This window comes from Macaca mulatta, chromosome 13, assembly GCF_049350105.2.
Source record: "Macaca mulatta isolate MMU2019108-1 chromosome 13, T2T-MMU8v2.0, whole genome shotgun sequence".
Lineage (NCBI taxonomy): Eukaryota > Metazoa > Chordata > Mammalia > Primates > Cercopithecidae > Macaca > Macaca mulatta.
Window position 1 is genome coordinate 98,221,656 of NC_133418.1, and position 24,908 is coordinate 98,246,563.

At 51.3% G+C, this 24,908-nt stretch overlaps 1 protein-coding gene and 1 long non-coding RNA gene across 4 annotated transcripts; one reads left to right on the forward strand and one right to left on the reverse strand.

The window, feature by feature from the left end:
* Positions 1 to 589: 589 nt before the first annotated feature.
* SLC35F6 (solute carrier family 35 member F6) lies at positions 590 to 18,404 on the reverse strand. Of its 3 annotated transcripts, XM_077958311.1 has the most exons (7): positions 18,248 to 18,389; positions 7,483 to 7,555; positions 7,278 to 7,337; positions 6,603 to 6,770; positions 6,141 to 6,353; positions 5,337 to 5,447; positions 590 to 3,766 (listed from the first exon to the last, which is right to left on the reverse strand). In XM_077958311.1, coding segments are annotated over exons 3-7 (963 nt in total). In that variant the 5' UTR covers positions 7,279 to 7,337; positions 7,483 to 7,555; positions 18,248 to 18,389; the 3' UTR covers positions 590 to 3,296.
* Positions 15,483 to 18,419, forward strand: LOC144333853 (uncharacterized). Its single transcript, XR_013402948.1, has 2 exons — positions 15,483 to 15,675; positions 17,053 to 18,419. It is a non-coding gene; the product is annotated as an uncharacterized LOC144333853 (long non-coding RNA).
* Positions 18,420 to 24,908: the final 6,489 nt, after the last annotated feature.

Genomic DNA, 24,908 nt, shown 5'->3' on the forward strand with positions numbered 1-24,908 from the left:
TCTGTGGCAGAACGGGACAGGCAAGGACTGAGAACCAGGACATCTGGCTTTTGCCTGTAACTGGCTGTGTGACCCTTAGGAAGTTCTGCTTTTTGGGTTTCTTCATTTGAACAATTAATGGAAGACTAGGCAACTGGTATGCTTTTCAAACACTGGAGAGATTTTCCATACCAACACTCTAGAGGCTAGCTCCAGATACCCTCTTGTGCCCCTTCTCTTTCATGAAAAAAGTCCAATACTGCTGATATGGTTTGGATGTGTGTCCCCACCCAAATCTCATATTGAAATGTAATCCCCAATCTTGGAGGTGGGGCCTAGTGGGAGGTGACTGGATCATAGGGGTGAATTTCTCATGAATGGTTTAACAGCATCTTCTTGGTACTGTCCTCTTGAAAGTGTTCTTGAGATCTGGTTGTTTAAAGTGTGTGGCACCTCCTCCCGCGCCCCCTTGCTCCTACTCCGGCCACGTAAGATGTGTCTGCTTCCCCTTTGCCTTCCCCTATAACTGTAAGTTTCCTAAGGCCTCCCCAGAAGCAGATGCTGCTATGCTTCCTGGATAGCCCACAGAACTGTGAGCCAATTAAACCTCTTTTCTTTATAAATTAAATTACCCAGTCTCAGGTATTTCTTTATAGCAATGCGAGAATGGATTAATACAATTGCCAATTTTCCTTTTTAAAAAAAAAAAAAAAAAAACCAAAATAATGCTTTTAAGATCCTAGGTTTTAGACAAGGCAGCTGTAGTCTCTCCATCATCCTCACTGTCTATTTCCTTCTTCCAGGGACATACACTGTGGCCCAGGGAAGCTCAGGGGACCCTGGGATTCAAAGCTGGTGGAATGGACCCTCCCTTCCCCGACAAGCTGTAATAACCTGCTGGAATCCCACACAACCTGAGGGCTTCACTTGTCAACAGCTCCCGTCCCTCAGAGGCTATTTTAAGGAAGCATTTGGTGTTTTATGACTGAGCTGCCCAGGAAAATGGTTTGAGTCTGCAATCAACTGTTCCAAGGAGCAGCACTGGAACAAAGGCTGCTCAGTTCCCTGTGGTTCCTGATGCCACCCCTTCTCTTCAGGGTGGTTACCTAGAGGACAACAGTACATGAGGCTTCCAGCCCAGCTCTAGGAGATCCAACCCAAAGACCCCACAGAGACCCGCATGGGAGGTGGGGCCACAGGTCTGGTATCAGGCAAACCTAGGTTGGAATACTGGCTCCATGAAGAGGAAGTCACTTAACCTTCTCTGGGGCATGGTTTCTTCACCTGTTCCCACCTCTGAAGGCTGTTGTAAGACAGAATGAAAGTTAAGCAACTTAACGCAATGCCCAGGATACCAGAATTACTCTAAATGGTGGAATCCTGGGGATTCTGTCATCTTGAGGGTTCTCTAAGCAGGCAGGTTGCCAGGGGTGGGGCTGAAATCCAGATGTGCTCTAGGTCCCAGTCTGCTGCAGAATCATGTGGCTGCTGGACCTGAGGGTAGGAGACTCCATTTGCCAAACAACGTAGAACTTTGGGCCTCAGTTTCCTTGTCTTTAAACTAGCAGGTAAAGAATCCATAAAAACAATTAACAAGGGCTGCCTGGAATTCGCCTGTAATCTCTCCCAGGCAGAGGGGGCCTCGGAGGTGAGAGCGAGGGCAGGAAAACAAGGACAGGTCTCACTCTGTTGCCCAGGTGTGGTGGCTCAGGCCTGTAACCCCAGAACTTTGGGAGGCTGAGATGGGGGGATCGCTTGAGGCCAGGAGTTTGAGATCAGTCTGGGCAACACAGTGAGACCCATCTCTGCAAAAAAATAAAACAATAAACCAGGCATGGTGGTACACACCTGTTAGTCTTAGCTACTCGGGAGGCTGAGGCAGGAGGACTGATTGAGCCCAGGAATTCAAGGCTGCAGTAAGCTGTGCCTGGGTGACAAAGCAGGACCCTGTCTCTTAAAAAACAAAACAAAACAAAACAAAAAACGCTGGGCATGGTGGCTCCTGCCTGTAATCCCAGCACTATGGGAGGCTGAGGCAGGTGGATCATGAGGTCAGGAGATCGAGACCATCCTGGCCAACATGGCGAAACCCCGTCTCTCCTAAAAAATGCAAAACATTAGCCGGGCCTGGTGGCATGTGCCTGTAGTCCCAGCTACTCAGGAGGCTGAGGTAGGGGAATTGCTTGAACCTGGGAGGGGGAGGTTGCAGTGAGCTGAGATCGCGCCACTGCATTCCAACCGGGCGACACAGCAAGACTCCGTCTCAAAAAGAAGAAAAAGAAGAAGAAAAATAACCAGCACAGGAGGGCGGTGCTGTGGGCAGAGGGGTATTTCCAGTGGATGGGCTGTTACTGTTTTCTCAGGTTGGTGAAGATCACAGGCCCATGGAATGCTGGGGCCAGAAGGCACTAAGTCCACAGCATCAACATCTACTTCCCAGAGCATAACACCAAGGCCCAGAGCAACTGGGTAATGTGCTGGGAGCTACAGTGAGTTTGAGGCAGAGTCTGGGCTAAAACCCAGGTCTCCAGACAGGTTTAGGGAGGATCTTAGAAATTTTAGAAAACATAATGCTTAGTTCTGGCCAGGCGCGGTGGCTCACACCTGTAATCCCAGCACTTTGGGACGCTGAGGCAGGTGGATCACCTGAGGTCAGGAGTTCCAGACCAACCTGGCCAACACGGTGAAACCCTGTCTCCACAAAAATACAAAAATTACCCAGGTGTGGTGGTGTGCACCTGTAATCCCAGCTACTTGGGAGTCTGCGGCAGGAGAATCACTTGAACCTGGGAGGCAGAAGTTGTAGTCAGCCGAGATCATGCCACTGCACTCCAGCCTTGGCGACAGAGTGAGACTCTGTCTCAAAAAAAAAAAAAAAAAAAAAAAGAAAGAAAATATAATGCTTAGTTCTGGTTTAAATTTGCTCACCAACTTTTCTTCTTTGGAGAATCAAATCTAGCTTATGACTCATAAACTAGGTAACTATGATAATCTAGTTTATGATTCAGATACACTAGGGTGGTAAATTCCTACAATTCAACTTCATGATTTAGCTCTAGTGCTGTAGGAGGGGTCCAGAGAGCTGGGGTCTGTCACTGCACTCAGGCTCGTGGGGGCTGGGTAACACCACCCTGCAGGTGGTAGTGAGAAAAAGAGGACTTGGGTGTTATCTTCTGTGGCAGCAGCTGCCCTGGGGGTTCTGTAGGGAGGTGACAGGGTGAGGCCTTGGGGACAGGCACTCGGGGCCCACCAGCCTGTGTGGCCTCAGTCTCAGGGTGAAGGAGCACCTGGGTGGCAGTAGAAGCCTCCAGGGAATCTCAGCTGGCATCATTGATGGGAGTCCGGGTGCCACCCAGCAGTCTCTCCTGCTCGCTCTCCTCTGCCAGGGGCCGGCCCCGGGACAGGCGGCCCAGCAGCGGGCGGTGCAGCCCGTTGTAGAGGGCAGTGCCTATAAGGAGTATGAGGAAGCCAAGGATCTGCAGTGCATGGAAGGCCTCCCAGCCCAGTGCCAGGCTCAGTGCCCAGATGACAACGGTGCGCAAGCTGTCCAGCACCATGCGGGTGGTGGCGCTCAGTTCCTTGGTGACGCTGATGCCTGCGAAGTTGAAGAAGGCAATGCTACTGATGTTACCCAGCAGTGCCACAGCAATGAGTGGCTGCCGGCCCACCTGGCAGAAGGCGTCCAATGCATCCTCCAGCGTCCCACGAGGGTTTCCGCTGAAGGAGCCGGCGGGGATGTAGTACATGGGCACCAGCAGCAGGGAGAGGATCACAAAACCAAAGAGGCCTGGGGAGTAGAGGAGACAGTTACACTCTCCACCTGCCCCCAGACCCCCAGCACAGCCCACCAGCTTGGCCTCCTCTGATCTCGGATCATTCCCTCCCAGTGGTCCTCATGCCGGCTCCCTCCTTTCATATCCCACAGCCTCTCATTGGGAGCTTGTGGCCTATTAGATGGGTTCTAGCTGTCCCTTCTCCACTTTCACTCAGGGATTTTTTTGACTGGATCACGAGCAAGAAATACATTTTATATGGTGACCCAGTACACATGTGCACAGGTTCATGGATACACACACACACACACACACACACACACACACACACTCATAAAAATATAACCACCCTTACAGTATACAATGCTCTGATATTTAAAAATTCTATTCATTTAAAAAAAGAACTGCTAGCTGCAACTGACTATATTATTTTCACAAGTTTGGAAAAACACAGCTTTCTAGTTCAGTGTGTTACTGGTCTGTGACAAGGAGTTTGCGCCAGAAGGTAAGTCCATGCACTGCTTCACTCATTAAGTTCTTGCTAGAAAACAGAAATGAGTGGAAATAGACTGCATGCTTGTTGACATAGCTGATTCACATTCTGCCTAAGCCCCTCAGCTCACTGGGGGCCAGACAAGAGCTGCTCCCCAACGGGCACTAGCCCCCAGGCCATTCTTTGAAAGCACAGCTCTATCTTGCTAATCTCATAATTTTGATAGTTACTTCCCTGCTCAAAAACTTTCAGTGATTCCTCCCTGCCTGTCATTTAAAGTCTAAATCTACTTGCTTGATGGTAAAGTTCTCTAATGCCATGACCCTGACCTACTTAATTCCTGATTATTTCCCCAACATCAAACCTATACTGCACTCAAATTATTATTATTTTTTGAGAGGGAGTCTCACTGTGTTGCCCAGGCTGGGTGCAGTGGTGCGATCTCGGCTTGCTGCCGCCTCCGCTCCCCCGGTTTAAGCGATTTCTCCTGTCTCAGTCTTCTGAGTAGCTGGGACTACAGACATGCGCCACCACACCGAGCTAATTTTTGTATTTTTTGTAGAGACAGGGTTTTGCCATGTTGGGCAGGCTGGTTTCAAACTCCTGACCTCAGGTGATCCACCTGCTTTGGCCTCCCAAAGTGCTGGGATTACAGGCATGAGCCACCGCACCCAGCTACACTCAAATTATTCCTCACTGGTTTTCAAATTCATGTCCAGCCCCCCGTGCCTTTGCTCTGGAGTTGCTCCTACTACTGCCTGTTGAAATTTGCAGCTCGAATGCCACCCTCCCTGTCCTGAGAGACTCAGATAGGCATGGCCAATGAGACATCAGTTGAGCACAAGTCCAAGCTTGAATTCACTGACTGCCCTTTCTTCCTGCTGGTCACCTCCTCTGAAGGGCTTGCATCTCATTCATCTCTGTCCTTGGTCTCCTCTGGCTCCTGGCACAGCAGGTGTCAGAAGATTTGTCAAAATACATCTGGAAGGCAATGGGGGGCAGGAAGTTCACCCCCTCCCAAGTGAACCCTAGCTCAGCTCCCCATGCTCCCTTCCACCCTACTCCTTCCAGGCCCCTGTGCCAACACACACCCTCAGTGCCAACTGCCCGCAGTGGGTGCACATTGTGTTTGTAGACGAACTTCTCCTCTAGTACCATCTGGATGGCGACGATGATCTGCGCCATGATGATCAACAGGTCCCCTGTGGGGAAGAAGGGACCCAGATGAGAACAGGGCTGCACTGGGGCTGGGGGCCAGGACAGCATGGCCACAGGGACACAACATGCCAGCCCCTGACCTCTGCAGGGCCCCCTGTAGTTCACAGGCACAGTCACTACTGCCTGTCCCTGATTCCCCGGTCCCTGAGGGGCGGGCCAGCAGCGCCAGGCTGAGGCCCCAGAGGCCTGCCTGTGTCTAAGAGCTGCCCCACAGGGTAAGATACAGGTCTTTCAAGAAGGAACAGGCTTTGAGATAGACATTTGTTGGCTGATCCCGACCCTAAGTGACCCAGGACAGTCACTTCATTGTAAAATCGGCTGTGATGCATCCCTTCAGGGCCTGTGGGAGTCACTGTGATGATGAACACACAGTGCTCAGCACCAGGCTGGGCACTTGGTAAGCACCCGTTCCTTTCCACTCCCAAATCCGGTAGTTTGTATCTGCATCTATATCAAAGGACAAGCCAGCCCCTCGCCCTCCCCGGCCTGCCACTCATCCTTGGTGGAGCCACATCCCTTTGCAGTCTTCCCTACATTCTATCCATCACCTCCAGAGCTACCCGCCTCACCCAGGGCTTGGCATATGACACATAGCAGAGCTTGTATGAGTCTATGCTGGGCTCCCAAGGAGGACAGGGCAAGATAGGGCAGCCCCGTGTCCCTGCCTCTGGCCGCACCTGTGATCACTTCGCTGAGCTTGTGCTGACTGTCTTGCTTGCTCAGGAGGTCAGCCAGGCCCACGACCACCAGCCCCGCGATGGTGGCTAGGATGCCCAGCCACTGGCTCAGCACCAGCCTCCGGCCCAAGAAGGCCACCGAGAACAGGCCAGTGAATATGATCACTGCACCCCGCAGCATCTGGAAGCTAGAGGCACTGGTCATATTCAGAGCTAGGAAAGGAGAAATGAATGACAGTTAGCTTCCCAAGGCAAAGGTCATCTGTTACTAAGGGGTCTTCGGGGATGGAGACATGCAAGCTCGTAGTAAGTGCTCACTCAGTCCTGCCTGCATGCCTGAGCGTGTGAAGTCTGGGGGAATGGTGGGATGAAGTGGAGGCGGGTGGGATGGGGCTGTTCCCCCAGTAGCCCCTTCAGCCACAGCCTCCCCTGAGCCCTTCTCAGCCTGGCCTGGTTACTCACCCACATACATGAGGCTGGTCCCTGTCATGTCACAGAGCGCTGGGGGCAGGAAAAGAAGAGGGTTGAAGGGCTGCTGGGGGTCTACGCTGGAGTCTGATTGCCCTGTGGCTCTGCACCGGAGGAGGTAGAAGGCAGCCAGGCAGGAGAATTCTCCCAGGAACATGCCCACTGCCTGCAGGGATGGAAACCCGAGGACTTCAGAGCTGGAAGGGACCTTGGGGATCATCTTTAACTATTCTTTTTTTAATGCAAACTTCTGTCAAACAGGAGCTTACCCAGAACCCCAATATGTACCATAGACAAATGCAGAGCTGCCATGGAGGCCAGAGATAGCCTCCTAGGTCTGCCCCAAAGCCCTCATACATCCTGATGAACCCTAAGGCTGTGCAGAGCCCTTTCTGAAAACCATCCATCTAGGCCAACCCCTAGTCAAATCGCAGGTGGAGAAACCTAGACCCAAGAGAGGCTCAAAGACTTATGTAAGGCCACAAAGAGGTAGAGCTGGGGCTGACATTTGAGTCTCCTGATTCTCAGTTCAACAAATAGTGTCTTCCATTTATGGTGTCTGCCCTGTCCCAAATGGTGTCTGGGCTCCCAGTGGATACAGAGCCGATTTGTCACTAGGGTTGATGTTTTCCACGTGTCCTGACTTGGGTGTGGTGAGGACATGACCACTTGCCAGGACTTTCGCAGAGGATGGTGCTCTTTGCCCTCTTCTAGACCTTGGATTCTGCTCTGGGGAGGGAGAGAGAGAAGTGGATGGCTCTTCAGGGAGCAGAAGAAGTCTCCACTCATAGGTCAGGAAACACCCTGGCCTCATGGCGGGGGCGCCTGGTCTGAGGCCCGGGAGATAGGAGGTAGGAGGGACACAGCCAGATACCTGGAGGAAGGGATGCTGGAAGCTGTGCTCCTTGCTCCCTCTGCAGCCCTCAGCCACGAAATTGTCCGCCCATCTGTAGGAGAGAGAGGGAAGGTCAGACCTTGGCAGCATTGTGCCCTGGTGCTAGCGAAGAGGCTCACACCTCTCAATGTCAAGAGGCCCAGACCTGGGTGACTCGGCCCCAGAGTGGCGCTCCCTCTCAAAGGGGCCGGTCTTCACCTCAAGTAGTTGTAACTTGGCATTTCCTCAAGTTACTGTGTCTGTGCCTCTGTATTGCATAGAAATCACAGATACTCTCGTGATCATATTATAGTCATTGTATGTATCGTGAGGTATCATTTACACTCATCACTCATGAAAATTACAGTAGTCAGACCCACTTATAATTTAATGTACTAGAAAACATTTCTATATAGCTGGGCGCAGTGGCTCACACCTGTAATCCCAGCACTTTGGGAGGCTGAGGTGGGTGGATCACTTGAGGTCAGGCATTCGAGACCAGCCTGGCCAACATGGTGAAACCCCATCTCTACTAAAAATACAAAAATTAGCCGGGCATGGTGGTGCAAGCCTGTAATCCCAGCTACTCAGGAGGCTGAGGCATGAGACTCACTTGAACCTGGGGGGCAGAGGCTGCAGTGAGCCGAGATTGCACTACTGCACTCCAGCCTGGACGATGGAGCAAGATCTTCTCTCAAAAAAAAGAAAAAGAAGCATATCTATATATATTACTATATCACAAATTTGCTTTTTTAAAGTGTTTGATAACTGTATTTCAATTTAATTGACTTCTTTTGTAATCCTTGGTCTTTTTTTTTTTTTTTTTTTCACGGAGTCTCACCATCGCCTAGGCTGGAGTGCAGTGGCAAGATCTTGGCTCACTGCAAGCTCCACCTCCCGGGTTCATGCCATTCTCCTGCCTCATCCTCCCAAGCAGCTGGGACTACAGGGCGCCCGCCACCATGCCTGGCTAATTTTTTAAATTTTTTTATTTTTAGTAGAGACTGTTTTGCCGTGTTAGCCAGGATGGTCTCGATCTTCTGACCTCGTGATCTGCTCTCCTTGGCCTCCCAAAGTGCTGGGATTACAGGCATGAGCCATCGCGCCTGGTCCAATCCTTGGTCTTTTATTTACACGTTTTAAAACATTACTGTAAGAAGAGGTCCATAGGCTGTGCCAGACTGTCAAAGAGTCCCATGGCATGAAAAATATCAAGAACCTCTGGTCTACACGAGTATGTGAGCCCTGGGAAATGACCACCTAATACAGACTACCTGCTCACCTTCAAGGAGCCTGAATGGTTTGGAAGATCTTTCTAATGCTGACTTTTAAGCAGGTGGCAAAGACATCACACTCCTGGTGTGACCTCCCAGCCAGCACCCGGCAGATGGTGATGACTGATTATGACATACTTCCCCATTGAGCCTAGACACAAGCCCAGAATCCTTTGTGGCATAGTGCTTTGGGCAGCTTAACCACCAATCACTCTGAACTGTCTGCCATCTGTGCGTGAAAAGTCTGTCTTGAATTTCATCTTTGCTGGGCTTGGTTAGGTCTGTGGAGTCTTGTCTAATCTTTCATTTGAAAGCCCTTTAGGTATCTGGGGACTTACTGACCTTCTTCTGAATCTTCTCATCTCCTGGCTAAACAGCTCCAGCCTCTCCTAACCTTTCACCCCTGGTCACTGACTTCTGGAAGTACTCTGGTGTACCCAGGCCCAGAGCCAAGAGCATGTGATCTGGCCCAGACTGAGGCTAGCAAGGCGTTCCCCTCCCTCATGTTGACACCCTGGGTTCGTTGACACAGTTCCAAATGCATCAGTCACATCACGTGCTGACTCAAGTCAACACAGACCCAGAGCCGTTTCCTGTGGGCCACTGACCTGCTCCTACTGCAGCATACCCTGTGTAGGCAGTGGATGTCTCTAAAGTGCAAGACTCGGGGCTTCTTTTTATTAAATGTCTTTCCTTGAAATGTCTTTCCAGGGTAGTCAGATTGCAGTGCACAGCCCTGCACTGCCATTGGCTCATCTCTGTAGCGAGCCTCAGCTCCCAAAGGGCAGGGGAGTCCTCTAGTTCCTGTACCTACCCTGCAGTGCCCCAGAGCATGTGCCACTGGTTGTGCCGCAGTTAGGGTCTAAGTTTGACAAAGTCCCTGTGCAGCTTTGGCTTCTCTATATGCCTCTGAGTTTGAGGAAGAAAACAGGGCTATGGCAAACCTATTCCACAGTGAGAGACCCCACCAGCTCCTGGAGATGTGGAGAAAGAGGGGTAGTTAAGACTGCTTGTGGTTCTTAGGAATGGCGGGGGCAAAGGAGAGTTGAAGGGAGAAGTTCGGACAGAACTGGTTAGAAGGCAGAGAGAAACCGGGAGCCTGGCAAGGCTTGGGGACCAGGCTGTAACCAGCCCCAGTACCAGTGGGGCAAAGAAAACAGGGAGTTTGGGAGCAGGGGAAGCCTCCACCCAGGTCAGGAAAACACCTGACCTCATGGGCTGGAGTCTCATTTCTTTCTCTTTTTTTTTTAGAGAGAGGGTCTCACTATGTTGCCCAGGCTGGTCTGCACAAATCATTTACAGGCATGAGCCACTGTACCCATGGTGCCTAATTTCTGCCTGATTTGCTGTTGGCTCTTGGATCCCTGGCCAGGACAGCACATGGAACATGGGTAAAGGCCACAGACCCATCAGGGCTGCTCTCGAACCCAGTCTTGCTTTTGCAGAAAGAGCCGCCTGAGAAGGCTTGCATGAGGCAACTGAGTGAAACAGAGGCAAAGCAAGGAAGAGAGAAGAGGTCAAGCCTTACCAAGGGCACAGAGCCAACTGCCCAGAGCAAGTGAAGTCAGAGAGATGGGAATCCCCAGGCCAGGAGCCAAGGCTCCTCTAAGAGGGACAAGGGAGCTATTGCCAGGTCCATGAAGGTTGACCAGAAGCTTCAGGCAAGGATTATTATTATTATTATTTATTTTATTATTATTTTTGTCTGCAGGGGGCAGGTATGGAAGCTCCTTCCTCATCCTGGTTCCATACCCAGACCACAGAATGGTAGGCTCAAGAAGTCCTCCCTGATCTGGCTGTGGGGTCACCACCCAGAACTCATGCTGGGCTACTGCCTGAGTCACTTATAGTAATGACAACTCACACACCCAGCACATTCTGGTTCCTCATTTACTGTCATCTGAGAGAGCTCAGCACCCGGCTGCTTCCACATCTCTCAATCCTCTGCTCCTGGCACGTTACTCTACGGAAGCTCAACATTTTTTGTAGAATGAATGAGACTTCCAGATCCCTCCCAGCAAACAGGCCAGGTACTGCAGTGCAGAGGTCACGTTTTCACAAGTCCTACTTCCCACCTGAGTCTGAGGGCCCCCTGCTGGTAGAACGAGCTGGTCCACAGGGGAAACCCCTTGGGGCCTATCCTTCCCCAAAGTTGGGGTGCTTCTTGGGGAGCTGACTGTAGGGCTGGTGCTGAGCTCCCCACCTCCCACAAGGGTTGTCTTCGCTTTCTCCACAGGTAGCTCTGCCTAGACAGGCCTGGCTGGCAGCGCTCCCGGCTGGGGAAATGGAATCTCTTTGTATCTGAGGGCCTGGGGCAGGCTGACAGCCCAAGGGATTGGGTATCAGCAGCATGGGATGCCTTGCCCAGCCTGAGATGCTCAGGCCTGCAGGTACCTTGGGGCAGAAAACCAGGCTTCTCATCCTGGATTGGAGACAGGCTTCGACTCAAGGTGCAGAATCAGAAAGACCCCAGCCTCACAGGCTAGAACAAAAATCCAGCCCCAGTGTGCCTGGGGATGACAGCAGTGACCCCTAAGGTGGACAGCACTTTGCTGTCAGTCCTTCACAATGTTTGTTTTTTGTTGTCTTTTGTTTTTGTTCGGTTTTTTTTTTTTTGAAACGGAGCCTCCCTCTGTCACCCAGGCTGGAGTGTAGCAACGTGATCTTGGCTCACTGCAACCTCTGCTTTCCAGGTTCAAGTGATTCTCCTGCCTTAGCCTCCCAAGTAGCTGGGATTCTGGGTACCCACTACCATGCCCAGCTAATTTTTATATTGTTTTGTAGAGATGGAGTTTCACCATGTTGGCCAGGTTGGTCTCGAACTCCTGACCTCAAGTGATCCACCCACATCGATCTCCCAAACTGATGGGATTACAGGTATGAGCCACTGCGTCTGGCCAACAACATTTGTCTTTTTGTTTTGTTTTTTCAGACAGGATCACGGCTCACTACAGCCTCAGCCTCCCAAGGCTCAAGTGATCCTCCCACCTCAGCCTCCTGAGTAGCTGGCACTACAGGCATGGGCCACCCCCTCGGCTAATTTTTGTATTTTCTGTAAAGGCGGGGCCTTGTTATGTTGCCCAGGATGGTCTCGAACTCCTGGCCTCAAGAGATCTACCTGCCTCAGCCTCCCAAAGTGCTGGGATTACAGGTGTGAGCCACTGTGCCCAGCTCATGTTTCCTTAAATGCACAATTCATAGGACACTCCATTAAGCCTTACAAGGATCCTCATTTTAGATGGGGACTCTGAGGCTTAAGGCAGATCCAGGGTCAAACCTTGCTTGAATTTATGCTCAGAAAAGGCAGAATACAGAAAAAACCCAGAGTTTTAAGTCCCGCAGGCTAGACAAGTTACAGGGATAATCTTACCAACACTGACAAACTGTCAGAAGCAATACATGATATAAGGGTATATACATGACCTGGTACATGGCAGGTATTCAGCAAAACTCATTTTCTGCCCCTTCTCCTTTCCCTTCATTGAACAGAAGCCATCTCCCCCTTGCTGGGGTCAGTGTGGCCCCAGCTGTGCTTCAGCCTGAAAGCTACTGGAAAAACATCTGGAACCTGTCCTGCTGGCTGAGGCAGAGGTGGCTGGAGGGGCCTCAGGCCATTGTCCCTGCAGTTCACAGAGCCACAATGCTGAAACAGAAGAAACTCAGCCATCAGCTGAACAGAACTCCTTATTTGACAGACAGGAACCCAGGCGCCAGAGAGGGCTCCAGAGGCCCACAGCTCCTCAGGGGTTGAGACAGGGCCAGTACCCTGGAAGCTCAGCAGGCAGTTATGCGCCCCCTCCCTGATGCTCTGAAGCTCTCCTCTGAGTTCCTGCTCCCCTAGCTGGTGGGAGGAGAGGGGCAGCCCAGCAGATAGGCCTGTCTTCCCCGCAGACACTGCATTCTAGGGGAGATGACCTCCGGGGCAGGAGGCCCGAAGGGCCCTCACGGGAACAAGCTGAGGCCCTCCTTTCGGCAGGCAGGCTGGGGAGTGGGCTCTCCGTGCTGGGTGGTGAGTCACTCCCTAGTTTGGCCAGGCCCAAACTCAAAGCTCAGCATTCTGGGAGGTGTGCACGTCCACGTGAGCGGGGGTGGAGAACACAGACTGAGGAAGTGGCGACGGGGCTGGCTTGGGCAGATTAGCTGTGGTCATTCCCACAGAATCTCTGCCACTTCCTCTTGTGTCCCCAGCTTGTCAAGCCCAGTGAGTCCCCTTCTTTCTCCTGCCTGGGACCTACAGAAGGGCCAAGGCTTCTCTACTCTCTGGGGTGCCACAGCAGGTGGCTCTGGCTCCTGAGGTGACAATGATGAGCCCTCTCATCTCTATGGACTAGAAACTTTCCTCATGCTGGGTGTGGTGGTGCATGCCTGTAATCCCAACACTGTGGGAGGCTGAGGCAGATGGATTGCTTGAGCCCAGGAGTTTGAGACCAGCCTGGGAAACATGGCAAGATGCTGTCTCTACAAAAAATACAAAAATTAGGTGGGCATGGTGGCAGGTGTCTGTGGTCCCGTTGACTTGGGAGGCTGAGGTGGGAGGATGGCTCAAGGCTGCAGTAAGCTGAGATGGCACCACTACACTCCAGCCTGGGCAACAGAGAGACTGCGTCTTTAAAAAAAAAGAAAAGGCTGGGTGCAGTGACTCACGCCTGTAATCCCAGCACTTTGGGAGGCCGAGATGGGCGAGGTCATGAGATCGAGACCATCCTGGCTAACACAGTGAAACCCTGTCTCTACTAAAAAAATACAAAAAAATTATCCAGGCATAGTGGTGGGCGCCTGTAGTCCCAGTTACTTGGGAGGCTGAGGCATGAGAATGCGTGCACCCGGGAGGCGGAGCCTGCAGTGAGCTGAGATCACACCACTGCATTCCAGCCTGGGCGACAGAGCAAGACTCTGTCTCAAAAAAAGAAAAAAAGAAAAAAAAGGAAACCTTCCTCAGTAGATCTTCAGTGTCCGGGAAGAAGGTAGAGCAGGGATCACCAAGTCCATTTTACAGATGAGGAAACTGAGGCTCAGGCCCAGTGGCTCATCTATTTCCCAGCTCCCAAGCCTTATGCACTTCCCACCCTACTACATTGTCCTCCTGAGTTAAGACTTCCTCAAGCTGGCCCAACAACCCCTTTGAAGCAATTATCCCATGCCAGTTCATGGAACCAAAGGGTGGTGGGGGCAGCTGCCAAGGGCAAACATTGGAGCTGGCACAGAAAGGACACAGAAGAAGAGCTAACGCCTCTTCTCTAGTAGAGGCCTAGTGGTTTCCAGGCTTCCTGCCACTTCCTTGGCAGGGTCCCTGGCCTGGGCATGAAGGGAAGTCAGGCTCATATCCCTGCCTGGCTGGGAGGGCCCTACAGCCTGCAGAACTTAGGAGGGGAGCTGAGCTTTACTTAGTGGGCATCTACTAGACCCTGGCTCTATTAATTAATTAATTAATTACTATTATTTGTAGAGAACGAGGTCTCCCTATGTTGTCCAGGCTGATCTTGAACTCCTGGGCTCAAATGATCATCCCACCTCGGCCTCCCAAAGTGCTGGGATTACAGGCTGGAGCCACAGTGCTCAGTTGACCCCGGTTCCTCATATGTAGAACCTCAGTTGGATTCAGTAGACTGGGGCTCTGAAATGAGTACCTGAGGATGGGCACCGGCTCAGGCAGACAGAAGTGGCTTGGCCTAAAGAAGTTGATTGACAGAAGGTGCTAGTGAGGAGGTTTTGAGAAAACAGCCAGGGAAAGAAGAAGCCACTTCACAGGGAGGGGCCCCCTGCCAGGACCCAGGGATGGGGCCACAGGGCCAGCATGGCTGGTGGCAGTCTCCCAAAGCCTGCTGAGCGTGCAGAGAGGAAAGTTGACCTGTGGCCCCAGCACAGCAGGCAGCACGTGCTCAGATGTGCTTCCTCATCCACTGCCTTTCATCCTCCCAAGAACCTGGGAAGGGAAACATCATGCTCTTGTCACAGGCCAAGAAACTGCCAGAGACAACCATAGGCTGTCAGTCTGAACCTTGAGTGGCCTGGGCTCCAGCGGGAGGACAAGTAGGCTGGTGACAGCAGGGTCTCCAGGCCGGCTGAGAGGCTTGACGCCCAGTCCTGGAGAGAGGACACATCAAAGGCTGGGAGGGCAGATGCCACTTACAGGTTTACAACTTCCACAAGCACAGGCTTGTCTGTCCTGTCCTGGGGAGCTGTGGGAGGAAACCCTCAGGAAGCAGGGACTTTGGGGTATCACAGTCATAAAAGAACAGGACTTAAAGTCCTGAGGCCTGGGTTCCAGCCTTCATTCAGACACCAAGCAGTTGAATCACAGAAAGAAACTTCTCCTGGGGCCTCCTTTGTAAATTGTGGGGATTAGACTGGATGATTTATCTGCTTTTAACAACTCTAAATGCCCCCAAAATGACCGGAGAAGTCCCTAGCCACACCCTCCAGTGGTGGTTAAGAGCATGGATGCTAGAGCCAGACCATGCTGGCTCAACTATAAACTCTGCCACTTAGTAGCTAAGTTGAACTTGGGCAAGGAATGTAATCATTTCCTACCTCAGTTTCCTTATACAGGAATATCAGCCCCTAGCTCTGTCTGATAGGGCGGTTATGAGAATTCCCTGAGTTCACACATGAAAGGGCAGAGCAGGGCCTGGGGCATGCGAGGTGCTCTTTGTGCATGAGATGCTTCTGCTAGTTGTCAGTACATGCTTGCCTATCTGTGCCTGCTGGAAACCATGGGTCAACAATGTGATTTCTTTTTTTTTTTTTTTTTTTTTTTGAGACTGAGTCTCACTCTGTCACCCAGGCTGGAGTGCAGTGGTGCAATCTTGGCTCCTTGCAACCTCCGCCTCCCAGGTTCAAGCAATTCTCCTTTCTCAGCCTCCCAAGTAGCTGGGACTACAGGTCACACTACCATGTCCAGCTAATTTTTGTATTTTTAGTAGAGACGGGGTTTCACCATATTGGTCAGGCTGATCTCAAACTCCTGACCTCAAGTGATCCACCCGCTTCTGCCTCCCAAAGTGCCGGGTGACAGGCATAAGCCACTGTGCCTGGCCAGAAATGTGATTTCAAATCCATACTTCACATCGGGGTGTACGCAGCTGCTCCCACATGCTCTTTCTCCCTAAGAGTATCCTTCTCGTGGTTTGACCTTAGAACACTGTTTAGGGTCCAATTTGGGGGCCTGTCTTGGGGTGGGAGGATCCTGAGAGGGCCCACACCAGCTGTCAGGCAGGGGACAGGACCAAAAGTTGGGTCTGTCACCTGGGAGCCTTTTTCCTAACTCTCAGGCAGCCTCTAAGGGTGATGCCTTCTGGGACTGAAGATCTGTAAGTTTCCTACCTGACTGGTTTGGAGTTTTCTAAGGAAGGAGGTGAGTCAGCACAGTTTACCCCAGCAGTAACTGGCAATCTGGATTCTCCTTAGGGGCAACAGCCCTAGTGGACTTACAGCCACTCTCTAAGCACTTCACAGAGGCCTTGGCTAGCATGACAGAACAGAAGACTTGCTTTGCTGCATTCGGATCCTGAGATGGGAACCCTCAGGCTGGGGCCTCTGAACAGCTAAGGACTCAGCATGAGGAGTGATCCCCAGGAGGATGCAGGGCCTGGAAGTCAGCAGTTCTCCACAAGGCACAGCTGGCCAGAGGTGAACCAGAGGAACAGGTGGGGCCCACCCAGGGCTCCAGTGACTGTGCCCATCGTTTGGGGAAGGGAGAACACTGTGACTGCTCTGTGGGTACATGTGTGTCTCCTCCACCTCAGATTCCAAGCATCTCGAAGGTAGGGATCACCTCTTGGTCACTTCTGTCCCCTTCCCTCACACACCGTAGGTACCTTATACATGCCTGATGAGGCACTTTTCATACCACTGATGGAGTTTGCTAGGTATAAATGCCTCAGAAATAAGAAATGGCCATTTCCCTTTAAAAGGCTGACAGTTTCTCAAAGTGTGAAGCCAGATAGAAAACCCAGGGGACCTGGAACACCACTTTCAGAGTGGAAAAGCTCCTGATGAGAGCTTTTCCACACCACACCAATCCCACCTCGCTCTGGAGCCTGACAGGGCCCAGGTGGACATGAGGTCTAACTTGGAGAGGGCCACTGTCCACTGTTCTCCATGTACCTTGGTATCATTTCAAAGGCCACTGGGCATTGCAGCTCTTATGGTGAAAAGGAGGGGCCGGGCACGGTGGCTCACACCTGTAATCCCAGCATTTTGGGAGGCCAAGGCGGCAAATCACCTGGGGTCGGGAGTTCAAGACCAGCCTGACCAACATGGAGAAACCCAGTCTCTACTAAAACTACAAAATTAGCCAGACGTGGTGGTGCATGCCTGTAATCTCAGCTACTCAGGAGGCTAAGGCAGGAGAATCGCTTGAACCCAGAAGGCAGAGGTTGCAGTGAGCCGAGATGGTGCCATTGCACTCCAGCCTGGGCAACAAGAAAAGGAGGGGCAGGAAGGCCCTGCCCTGAGATGGAGACAGAGAGAGACAAAGAACTGCCATCCTGCCCACAACAGAGGGGAGGCTAGGCCCTGTCCCTCAGTCTCATGACTGCCCTGGGTCCTTAGTCCCTAACCTCCTGGGAACTATCCCCCTGTCTTACCCCCAAAACATCAGAGCTGAACTGCCACTTGCCCTCTCTGTCTGAGTTAATGGCACTTCTCTTCTCCCAGGCAGAAACTCTGGAGTGATCTTTGTTTCTTGCTCATGTGGTTCAGGCCTGTGGCCATTCGGCACCTGGTCTCTCCCACCAGTTGTCCCTTCCTTTCTCTTCTCACTGCCACCTCCTAGTTCCCCTCATCTGCTATGCAGCAGCCTTGGAGTGGTTTTTCCTGCACCAAACGACTCTTCATGTCATCGAGTGAATCATATCACTTTCAACATGTCATTCCCCAGCTCAAAAGCACTTTTCTGATTATGGGAGAAAATCTAGCCTGGGCATTTGATGCTGGTTACAGCCGACTTTGATCTGGCCTTTCCGTAGACTTTCCTTGGCTTAAAGTCTCAGCCACATTCCGAAATCCCACCTAAGCTTCAAGGCGCAGCTCTAACCCCTCATCCTTGCGGGGCCGTGGGGTACCTCCCTGTCTGCCACTTGAGGCCTCCACGCTCAGTGGGTCACTCGGCCTGCACAGCCACTACTGCAGCTCGTGTGTACAAGTCCTGGGGTCTCTCCCAGCTCATGGAGGGAGGTGCTCAGGCTTGGACGCCGGCACTGGAAGGGCCGCGGAAAGGAATCGGCCAACCCTCCTGTTAAAAGATGTGGAAACAGGCGCGGAGGCTGTACAGCAAGTCAAAGCCGGGGCGCGGATCCTCCCGCACGGGGTGCAGCCCCGCTCCGCATTTCCCTGGGCCTCGCATCCCTTGGGTGGTCATAAAGCGCGCGAACTGACTGGAGCAAGTGGGAAAGCAGGAGAAGCCGGGAGGGCAGGGCCGAGAAGGGGGAAGGCGTAGAACGAGCGCGGGGGTCGCCAGGGCCTGCGTGCCCGTCAGGGCCCAGACTCACTTTGCCGAGAGCGTGTTGATGGAGCCGGTAACGAGCATGAGCCCGGCCAGGAACAGCTGGTACTTGGTCCAGGCCATGTCGCGGACGCTGGGGCTCGGTCCAGTTAGCGGCACCCGGCCCCGTCACCCGGGGTCTCCTGCGCGAGCGCTTCCGGGCCGGGCGTCACGTGACCCCTCCCGCTCGCCCCGCCCCCGGGGAGCGCGCCTGAGCCATGGTGCCCGCGCTCTGCGGAGTCGGCCTGGAACGCTTTGGTGGCCACGCCTTGGCCCTGGCAAATCACCGCCCAGGTCTTCCTAATTTTTTTTTCTTCTCTTCCTCGCCCTCCCCCAGTTTTTTGTTTTGTTTTGTTTTTGAGAAGGAGTCTCACCCTGTCGCCCAGGCTGGAGTGCGGTGGCATGATCTCGACTCACGGCAACCTCCGCCTCCTGGGTTCAAGCGATTCTACTGCCTCAGCCTCCCGAGTAGCTTGGATTACAGGCGCCCGCCACCACGCCCAGCTAATTTTTTTGTACTTTTAGTAGAGACAAGACAGGGCTTCCCCATGTTGGCCAGGCTGGTCTCGAACTCCCGACCTCAGATGATTCGCCCGCCTCGGCCTCCCAAAGTATTGGGATTACAGGCGTGATTACCGCGCCTGGCCTTGGTTTCTTATTTTTGTCTTTGGGTCTTCCTATTTGTAAAAGGGGTGGATGGGACAGTGCAGTGAGGGTGGATCGTGGATATTACAGCATTTTGTGAATCGTTTTGAGAGGTTGAGCTGGGCAGTGTCAGAAAGGAGCCCTGAAGTGGGCCTGCCGGGAGTTCCTTGGGGACCCTGTAAAGAAGAGATTCCCACGCTGGACGTTTCCACGTCGGGGCTCCTCTCTGACACCGCCCACCTTGGGCACAGTTCATATCTCTCAGCAAAGTGGCGAAGCCATCTAGCTCCAGTTGCCGAGAAGACCATTTTATAGCGGAGGACAGTAAATTCAGAGAAGCAGAGTGATTTGCTTAAGAACCTGTTGGTGAGCAGTGGGATAGGGATTTGCGCTTGGGTTCTCCAGTCTCCAAAAATCCGTGCCTTCCGCATGGCCCCTGCACCAAGCCCTGCTTCACTGCTCCTTTGTGGACCTTCTGGTCGCAGCACAGAGGCATCCAGGCAGAGAGACCATCCCTAGGTTTGTTTGAAGAGGGTGTTGACAAAGAGTCAAACCCTAAAATATTTGAAGGGATTTATTCTCAGCCAAATATGAGTGACCATGGCCCGTGACACAGCCCTCAGGAGGTCGTGAGAACATGTGCCCAAGTGGTCGGGGCGCAGCGTTTTAGAGAGGCACTAGACATCAATCAAATACATTTAAGAAATATATTGGTTTGGTCCAGAAAGGCGGGACAACTCAAAGCCGGGAGGAGGATAGAGGGTGGGGAAGGAAAGGGAAAAAATATCTATCTATGTTAATAGAGATTCTTTTTTTTTTTTTTTTTTTTTTTGAGACAGAGTCTTGCTCTGTCTCCCAGCCTAGAATGCAGTGGTACGATCTCGGCTCACTGCAGCCTCCACCTCCCGGGTTCAATCAGTTCTCTGCCTCAGCCTCCCAAGTAGCTGGGATTTAGGCGCCTGCCACCAGGCCTGGCTAATTTTTGTATTTCTAGTAGAGACGGGGGTCTCACCATGTTGGCCAGGCTGGTCTTAAACTCCTGATCTCGTGATCCACCCACCTCAGCCCCCCAAAGTGCTGGGATTACAGGCGTGAGTCACCGCTCCCGGCTGGTAATAGACATTCTTTACAGATGCAAATTTTCCCCCACAAGAGACTGATTTGCAGCGCCATTTCAAGATATGGCAAAGAAACATGTTTTCTGGTAAAATCTTTTGACTTTCTTCTTTGTCACATAATATTATGCCAGAGTCAGATTGGAAAGTAAGTCACGATATATAGGGTCAAATAAAACCCATCTGATGAGAATTTATAGTTTGTAGGGCATGACTCTCCAGACCTCTTAGACAGGAATTTGGGCAAGGTAAAAAAAATCAGAGCTTAGTCCTCAAGGGGTTCTGGCTTTTAAAATCCTACTCTTGGCCGGGTGTGGTGGTTCACACCTGTAATCCTAGCACTTTGGGAGGCTGAAGCAGGAGGATTCTTGAGCTCAAGATTTCCAGACAAGCCTGGGCAACATGGCAAAACTCAGCCTCTACTAAAAATGCAAAAATTAGCTGAGTGTCATGACAAGTACCCATAATCCTAGCTACTCAGGAGGCTAAGTAGGAGGATCGCTTGAGTCCCTGGAGGTGGAGGTTGAAATGAACTGAGATCGTGCCACTGCGCTCCAGCCTGGGTGACAAGGTGACACCTCGTCTTAAAAAAAAAAAAAAAGTCTGGGCGCGGTGGTTCGCGCCTGTAATCCCAGCACTTTGGGAGGCTGAGGCAGGTGGATCACCTGAGGTCAGGAGTTCAAGACTAGCCTGACCAATATAGTGAAACCCTGTCTGTACTAAAATACAAAAAATTAGCTGGGCATGGCGGTGCGTGCTTGTAATCTCAGCTACTCCGGAGGCTGAGGCAGGAGAATCGCTTGGACCTGGGAGGCGGAGGTTGCAGTGAGCCAAGATCGAGCCATTGCACTCCAACCTGGGCAACAAGAGCGAAAACTCTGTCTAAAAAAAAAAGAAAAGAGAAAAAAGAAAAAAGAAAAGAAAAAAGAAAAGAAGGCCGGGCGCGGTGGCTCAAGCCTGTAATCCCAGCACTTTGGGAGGCCGAGACGGGTGGATCACGAGGTCAGGAGATCGAGACCATCCTGGCTAACACAGTGAAACCCCGTCTCTACTAAAAAATACAAAAAAAACTAGCCGGGCGAGGTGGCGGGCGCCTGTAGTCCCAGCTACTCGGGAGGCTGAGGCAGGAGAATGGCGTAAACCCGGGAGGCGGAGCTTGCAGTGAGCTGAGATCCGGCCACTGCACTCCAGCCTGGGCGACAGAGCGAGACTCCGTCTCAAAAAAAAAAAAAAAAAAAAAGAAAAAGAAAAAAGAAAAAAGAAAAGAAAAAAACTGCTCCTAATATACCTTTCCCAGCACTGTAGTCTGCACCCATGCCCTGTCATGCCAGAGACAAGACCCTTTTATTACCAGAAAGGGGTTCTGAACCAGACCCCAAGAGAGGGTTCTTGGACCTGGCACATTGTGGGGAATCCATAAAGTGAAGGCAAGTTTATTAAGAAAGTAAAGGATAAAGAATGGTTACTCCATTGCCAGAGCAGCCCCGAGGGCAGCCGATCCGCTATTTTTATGGATATTTTTGGATTATATGCCAAACAAGGGGTGGATTATTCATGAGTTTTCTGGGAAACGGGTGGGCAATTGCCAGAACTAAGGGTTCCTCCCCTTTTTAGACCATGTAGGTTAACTTCCAGATGCTGCCATGGCATCTGTAAACTGTCGGGCACTGGTGGGATTGTCTTTTAGCATGCTAATGCATTATAAATAGCATATAATGAGCAGTGAGAAAAATCAGAGGTCACTTTTGTCACTGTCTTGGTTTTGGTGGGTTTTAGCCGCTTCTTTACTGCATCCTGTTTTATCAGCAAGGTCTTTGTGACCTGTATCTTGTGCCCACTTCCTGTCTCGTCCTGTGTCTTAGAATGCCTAACCTCCTGGGAATGCAGCCCAGTAGGTCTCAGCCTCATTTTACCCAGCCCCTGTTCAAGATGGAGTTGCTCTGATTTAAACGCCTCGGATATTTTGGAAAATGACTTCAGACCCAGCCAGCACACTTCCCCTATGCTGCAGATCTTGTTTCAGTGGTGAGAAAATAACTTTTACCTGAGGAATGCGAGTCCTATAAGTTATCAGGCCCAGAGAGACATTAAAATGAGACAGCAAACAAGTCCTACTCCCACTTTGAGTTATGTATTTATCTCTTGAAACTGCTTGCTATTGCCACAGCTATAAATTAACGTAACAATGCTGCACTGAACACTGTATCTCACATCCTATAGCTTAGCACTATACAGCCAATCGCTAATCAATGTGATTTCTGTAAACCAATGAGAATTCCTGACAAACAATTTTGTATCAGCCCACTCCTTGTCCTCCTTTTTCTGCCTTTAAAAACCTGTTTGTAACAAAGAGGGAAGGGAACTCATATCCAAGATCACTTGGTTCTGAGTCTTTTGGGCAGCTGTCCTTATTTTGGCTAAGTAAACTCTTTAACTTATATTTTGTGCCTCCGCACTTTCTTTTTTTCTTTCTTTCTTTTTTTTTTTTAAGATTAAGTCGTGCTCTGTCATCCAGGCTGGAGTGCAGTGGCACAATCTCGGCTCACTGCAACTTCTGCCTCCCGGGTTCAAGCAATTCTCCTGCCTCAGCCTCCAGAGCAGCTGGGATTACAGGTAAGCACTATCACGCCCAGCTACATTTTTTGTATTTTTAGTAGAGATAGGGTTTCACCATGTTGGCCAGGCTGGTCTTGAACTCCTGACCTCAAGTGATCCACCCGCCTTGGCCTCCCAAAATGTTGGGATTACAGGCGTGAGCCACCACGCCCAGCTGGCTGGCAACTTCATTTTAGATGAACAGGAGGTGGCCTGTGTGGTGGCTCATCTGTTATCCCGGCACTTTGGGAGGCCAAGGCCTCCTGATCTCAGGAGTTTGAGAGCAGCTTGGGCAACATAGCCAGACCCCCATCTCTACAAAAAAAATTAAAAAATTAGCCAGGGGTGATGATGCGGGCCTGTGAGCCCAGCTACTGGAGAAGCTGAGGCAGGAGGATTGCTTGAGCACAGGACTTTGAGGCTGCAGTGAGCCATAGTCACACCGCTGTACTTCAGCCTGAGCAACAGAGCAAGACCCTATCTCACACACACAAAAATTTTTTTAATTAAAAAAATAGATCAACAAGAGGTAGAGCCTGTCTGCCAACTCCTCCTACTTGCCCTGAGACAGCCTTGAACTTGTGAAAATGGCCAGAGTGGACTTAGAACTCTCAAGGGGCTGCACTCGACCCCCCTTATTGCAGGAAGACCTGCTGGCGAAGGTGTGTAAGCGGGATCCTGGAAAAAACACAGGAGGTCCCCAGACAGACAGCAGAATGGTTTTCTTGCGGATGGACATGGCATGTACTGTGGTGCAGAGGTGTGAGTGTGGAGCAAGTCTGGGACCCACAGAATGTTCTAGAACTTTCTTCAATTGGAGCCTCTTCTCCTTTCAGTCAGTGGGGAGTTGGAAGACCCAGAAGAGGTTTCTTCTAACCTTTTTTTTTTTTTGAGATGGAGTCTTGCTCTGTTGCCCAGGCTTCTCCTGCCTCACCCTCCCAAGTAGCTGGGAGTACAGGCGTGCACCACCATGCCCGGCTAATTTTTGTACTTTTAGTAGAGACAGAGTTTTACTGTGTTGGCCAGGCTGGTCTCAAACTCCTGACCTCAGGTGATCCGCCCACCTCGGCCTCCCAAAGTACAGGGATTACAGGTGTGAGCCACTACACCTGGTCTCTTCTGAATCTCTTGTCTCCAACAACACCTCTAGTTTTGTGTGATTTCAGAGGAGTTCATTGATTTATCAAAAAATGTTTATTGAGATGTAGGATGAATAAAACACAGCTTCTGTCCCAAAGGGCATACTGGGGTAGCCCACAGCAGCAGACACTCATCCCTATCAGAGGCCGTTCCTTTAGGGCATAGTGACTCAGTCGGTGAGGCTCTGGACCATTTTCCCCACGTGTCCAGGCCAAGGGCACTGTCCTGAAGTAAACGTTACTAATGATCATTATTAATTACCAGACCAACATGATGTCACCAGCAGCACAGTCTCTGTCTGTGTCTATAGCCACATCATACAATGAATTTTAATGTATCACAATGTCCTGACCATTCATCAAACTACTGTCTGTGGATCCCAAGAGACAAGAGTCTATTGGCAAATATACATGAAGTCCGCTAAGTGTAAGGCCTAGAGCCAGATATGGGGTCCTAAGGAAGCAAGACAAGGTCACTGCCCTCAGGGAATTTGAGATTCATTGGAGGAGAAGGTCAGCACGGCATTAACCATGCAGCAATGTGAGAATGTGTAAGAGGCAGAGGGGGTTGAGGGAGGGATGGATTACCTAAGGGAGTGGGCAAGAAGAGGGGACAACAGTGATAAATCAGAGCTGTCGTAGACCAGGTACCCCGTCTGTGTCAGGCCTGTGCCTGGAGCTTGACCTCCATGGCCTTGGTTTTCACAGTAGCCCTGTGGAACTGGAATTCAGAGACCTGAGTAGGGACTTGAAGGAGGAGCTGGATTGCTCCAGGTGCGGAAAGCAGGGTCACCCCAGGCAGAGACAACCACGTGGACACCATGGAGTGGCTGATCAGCCCTCATGCCAGGGTGTGACCTACAGTGAGGCTCTCGGTCTCTGCCACCTGGCTAGAATGGGCTTTAGGGGAGAAAACTAGATTGCATTAGTGCTTCCAGGTAGCAGTGAGCCCCGGGCTAAGGTATCAGGGCCTGAAGAGACAGGAATTCTGAAAAAAATACAGAGGAATTGTCAGAAGCATTTGATAGAGAGCAACTCTATCTTGAATCAGGGCTGGATAAAATAAGACTGAGACCTACTAGGCTGCATTCCCAGGAGGTTAAGCATTCTTAGTTACAAGATGAGTCAGGAGGTTGGCATGAGATACAGGTCACAAAGACCTTGCTGATAAAAC

What these genes read in the sequence shown, in the direction of transcription:
- SLC35F6 (XM_077958311.1), bottom strand. An exon ending in GCTCAGCGAAGTGATCACAG is followed by an intron (nt 5,448 to 6,140) that starts GTGCGGCCAGAG and finishes TCTTCCCCACAG; the next exon opens with GGGACCTGTTGATCATCATG. An exon ending in GCGGGCAGTTGGCACTGAGG is followed by an intron (nt 3,767 to 5,336) that starts GTGTGTGTTGGC and finishes TCTACTCCCCAG; the next exon opens with GCCTCTTTGGTTTTGTGATC.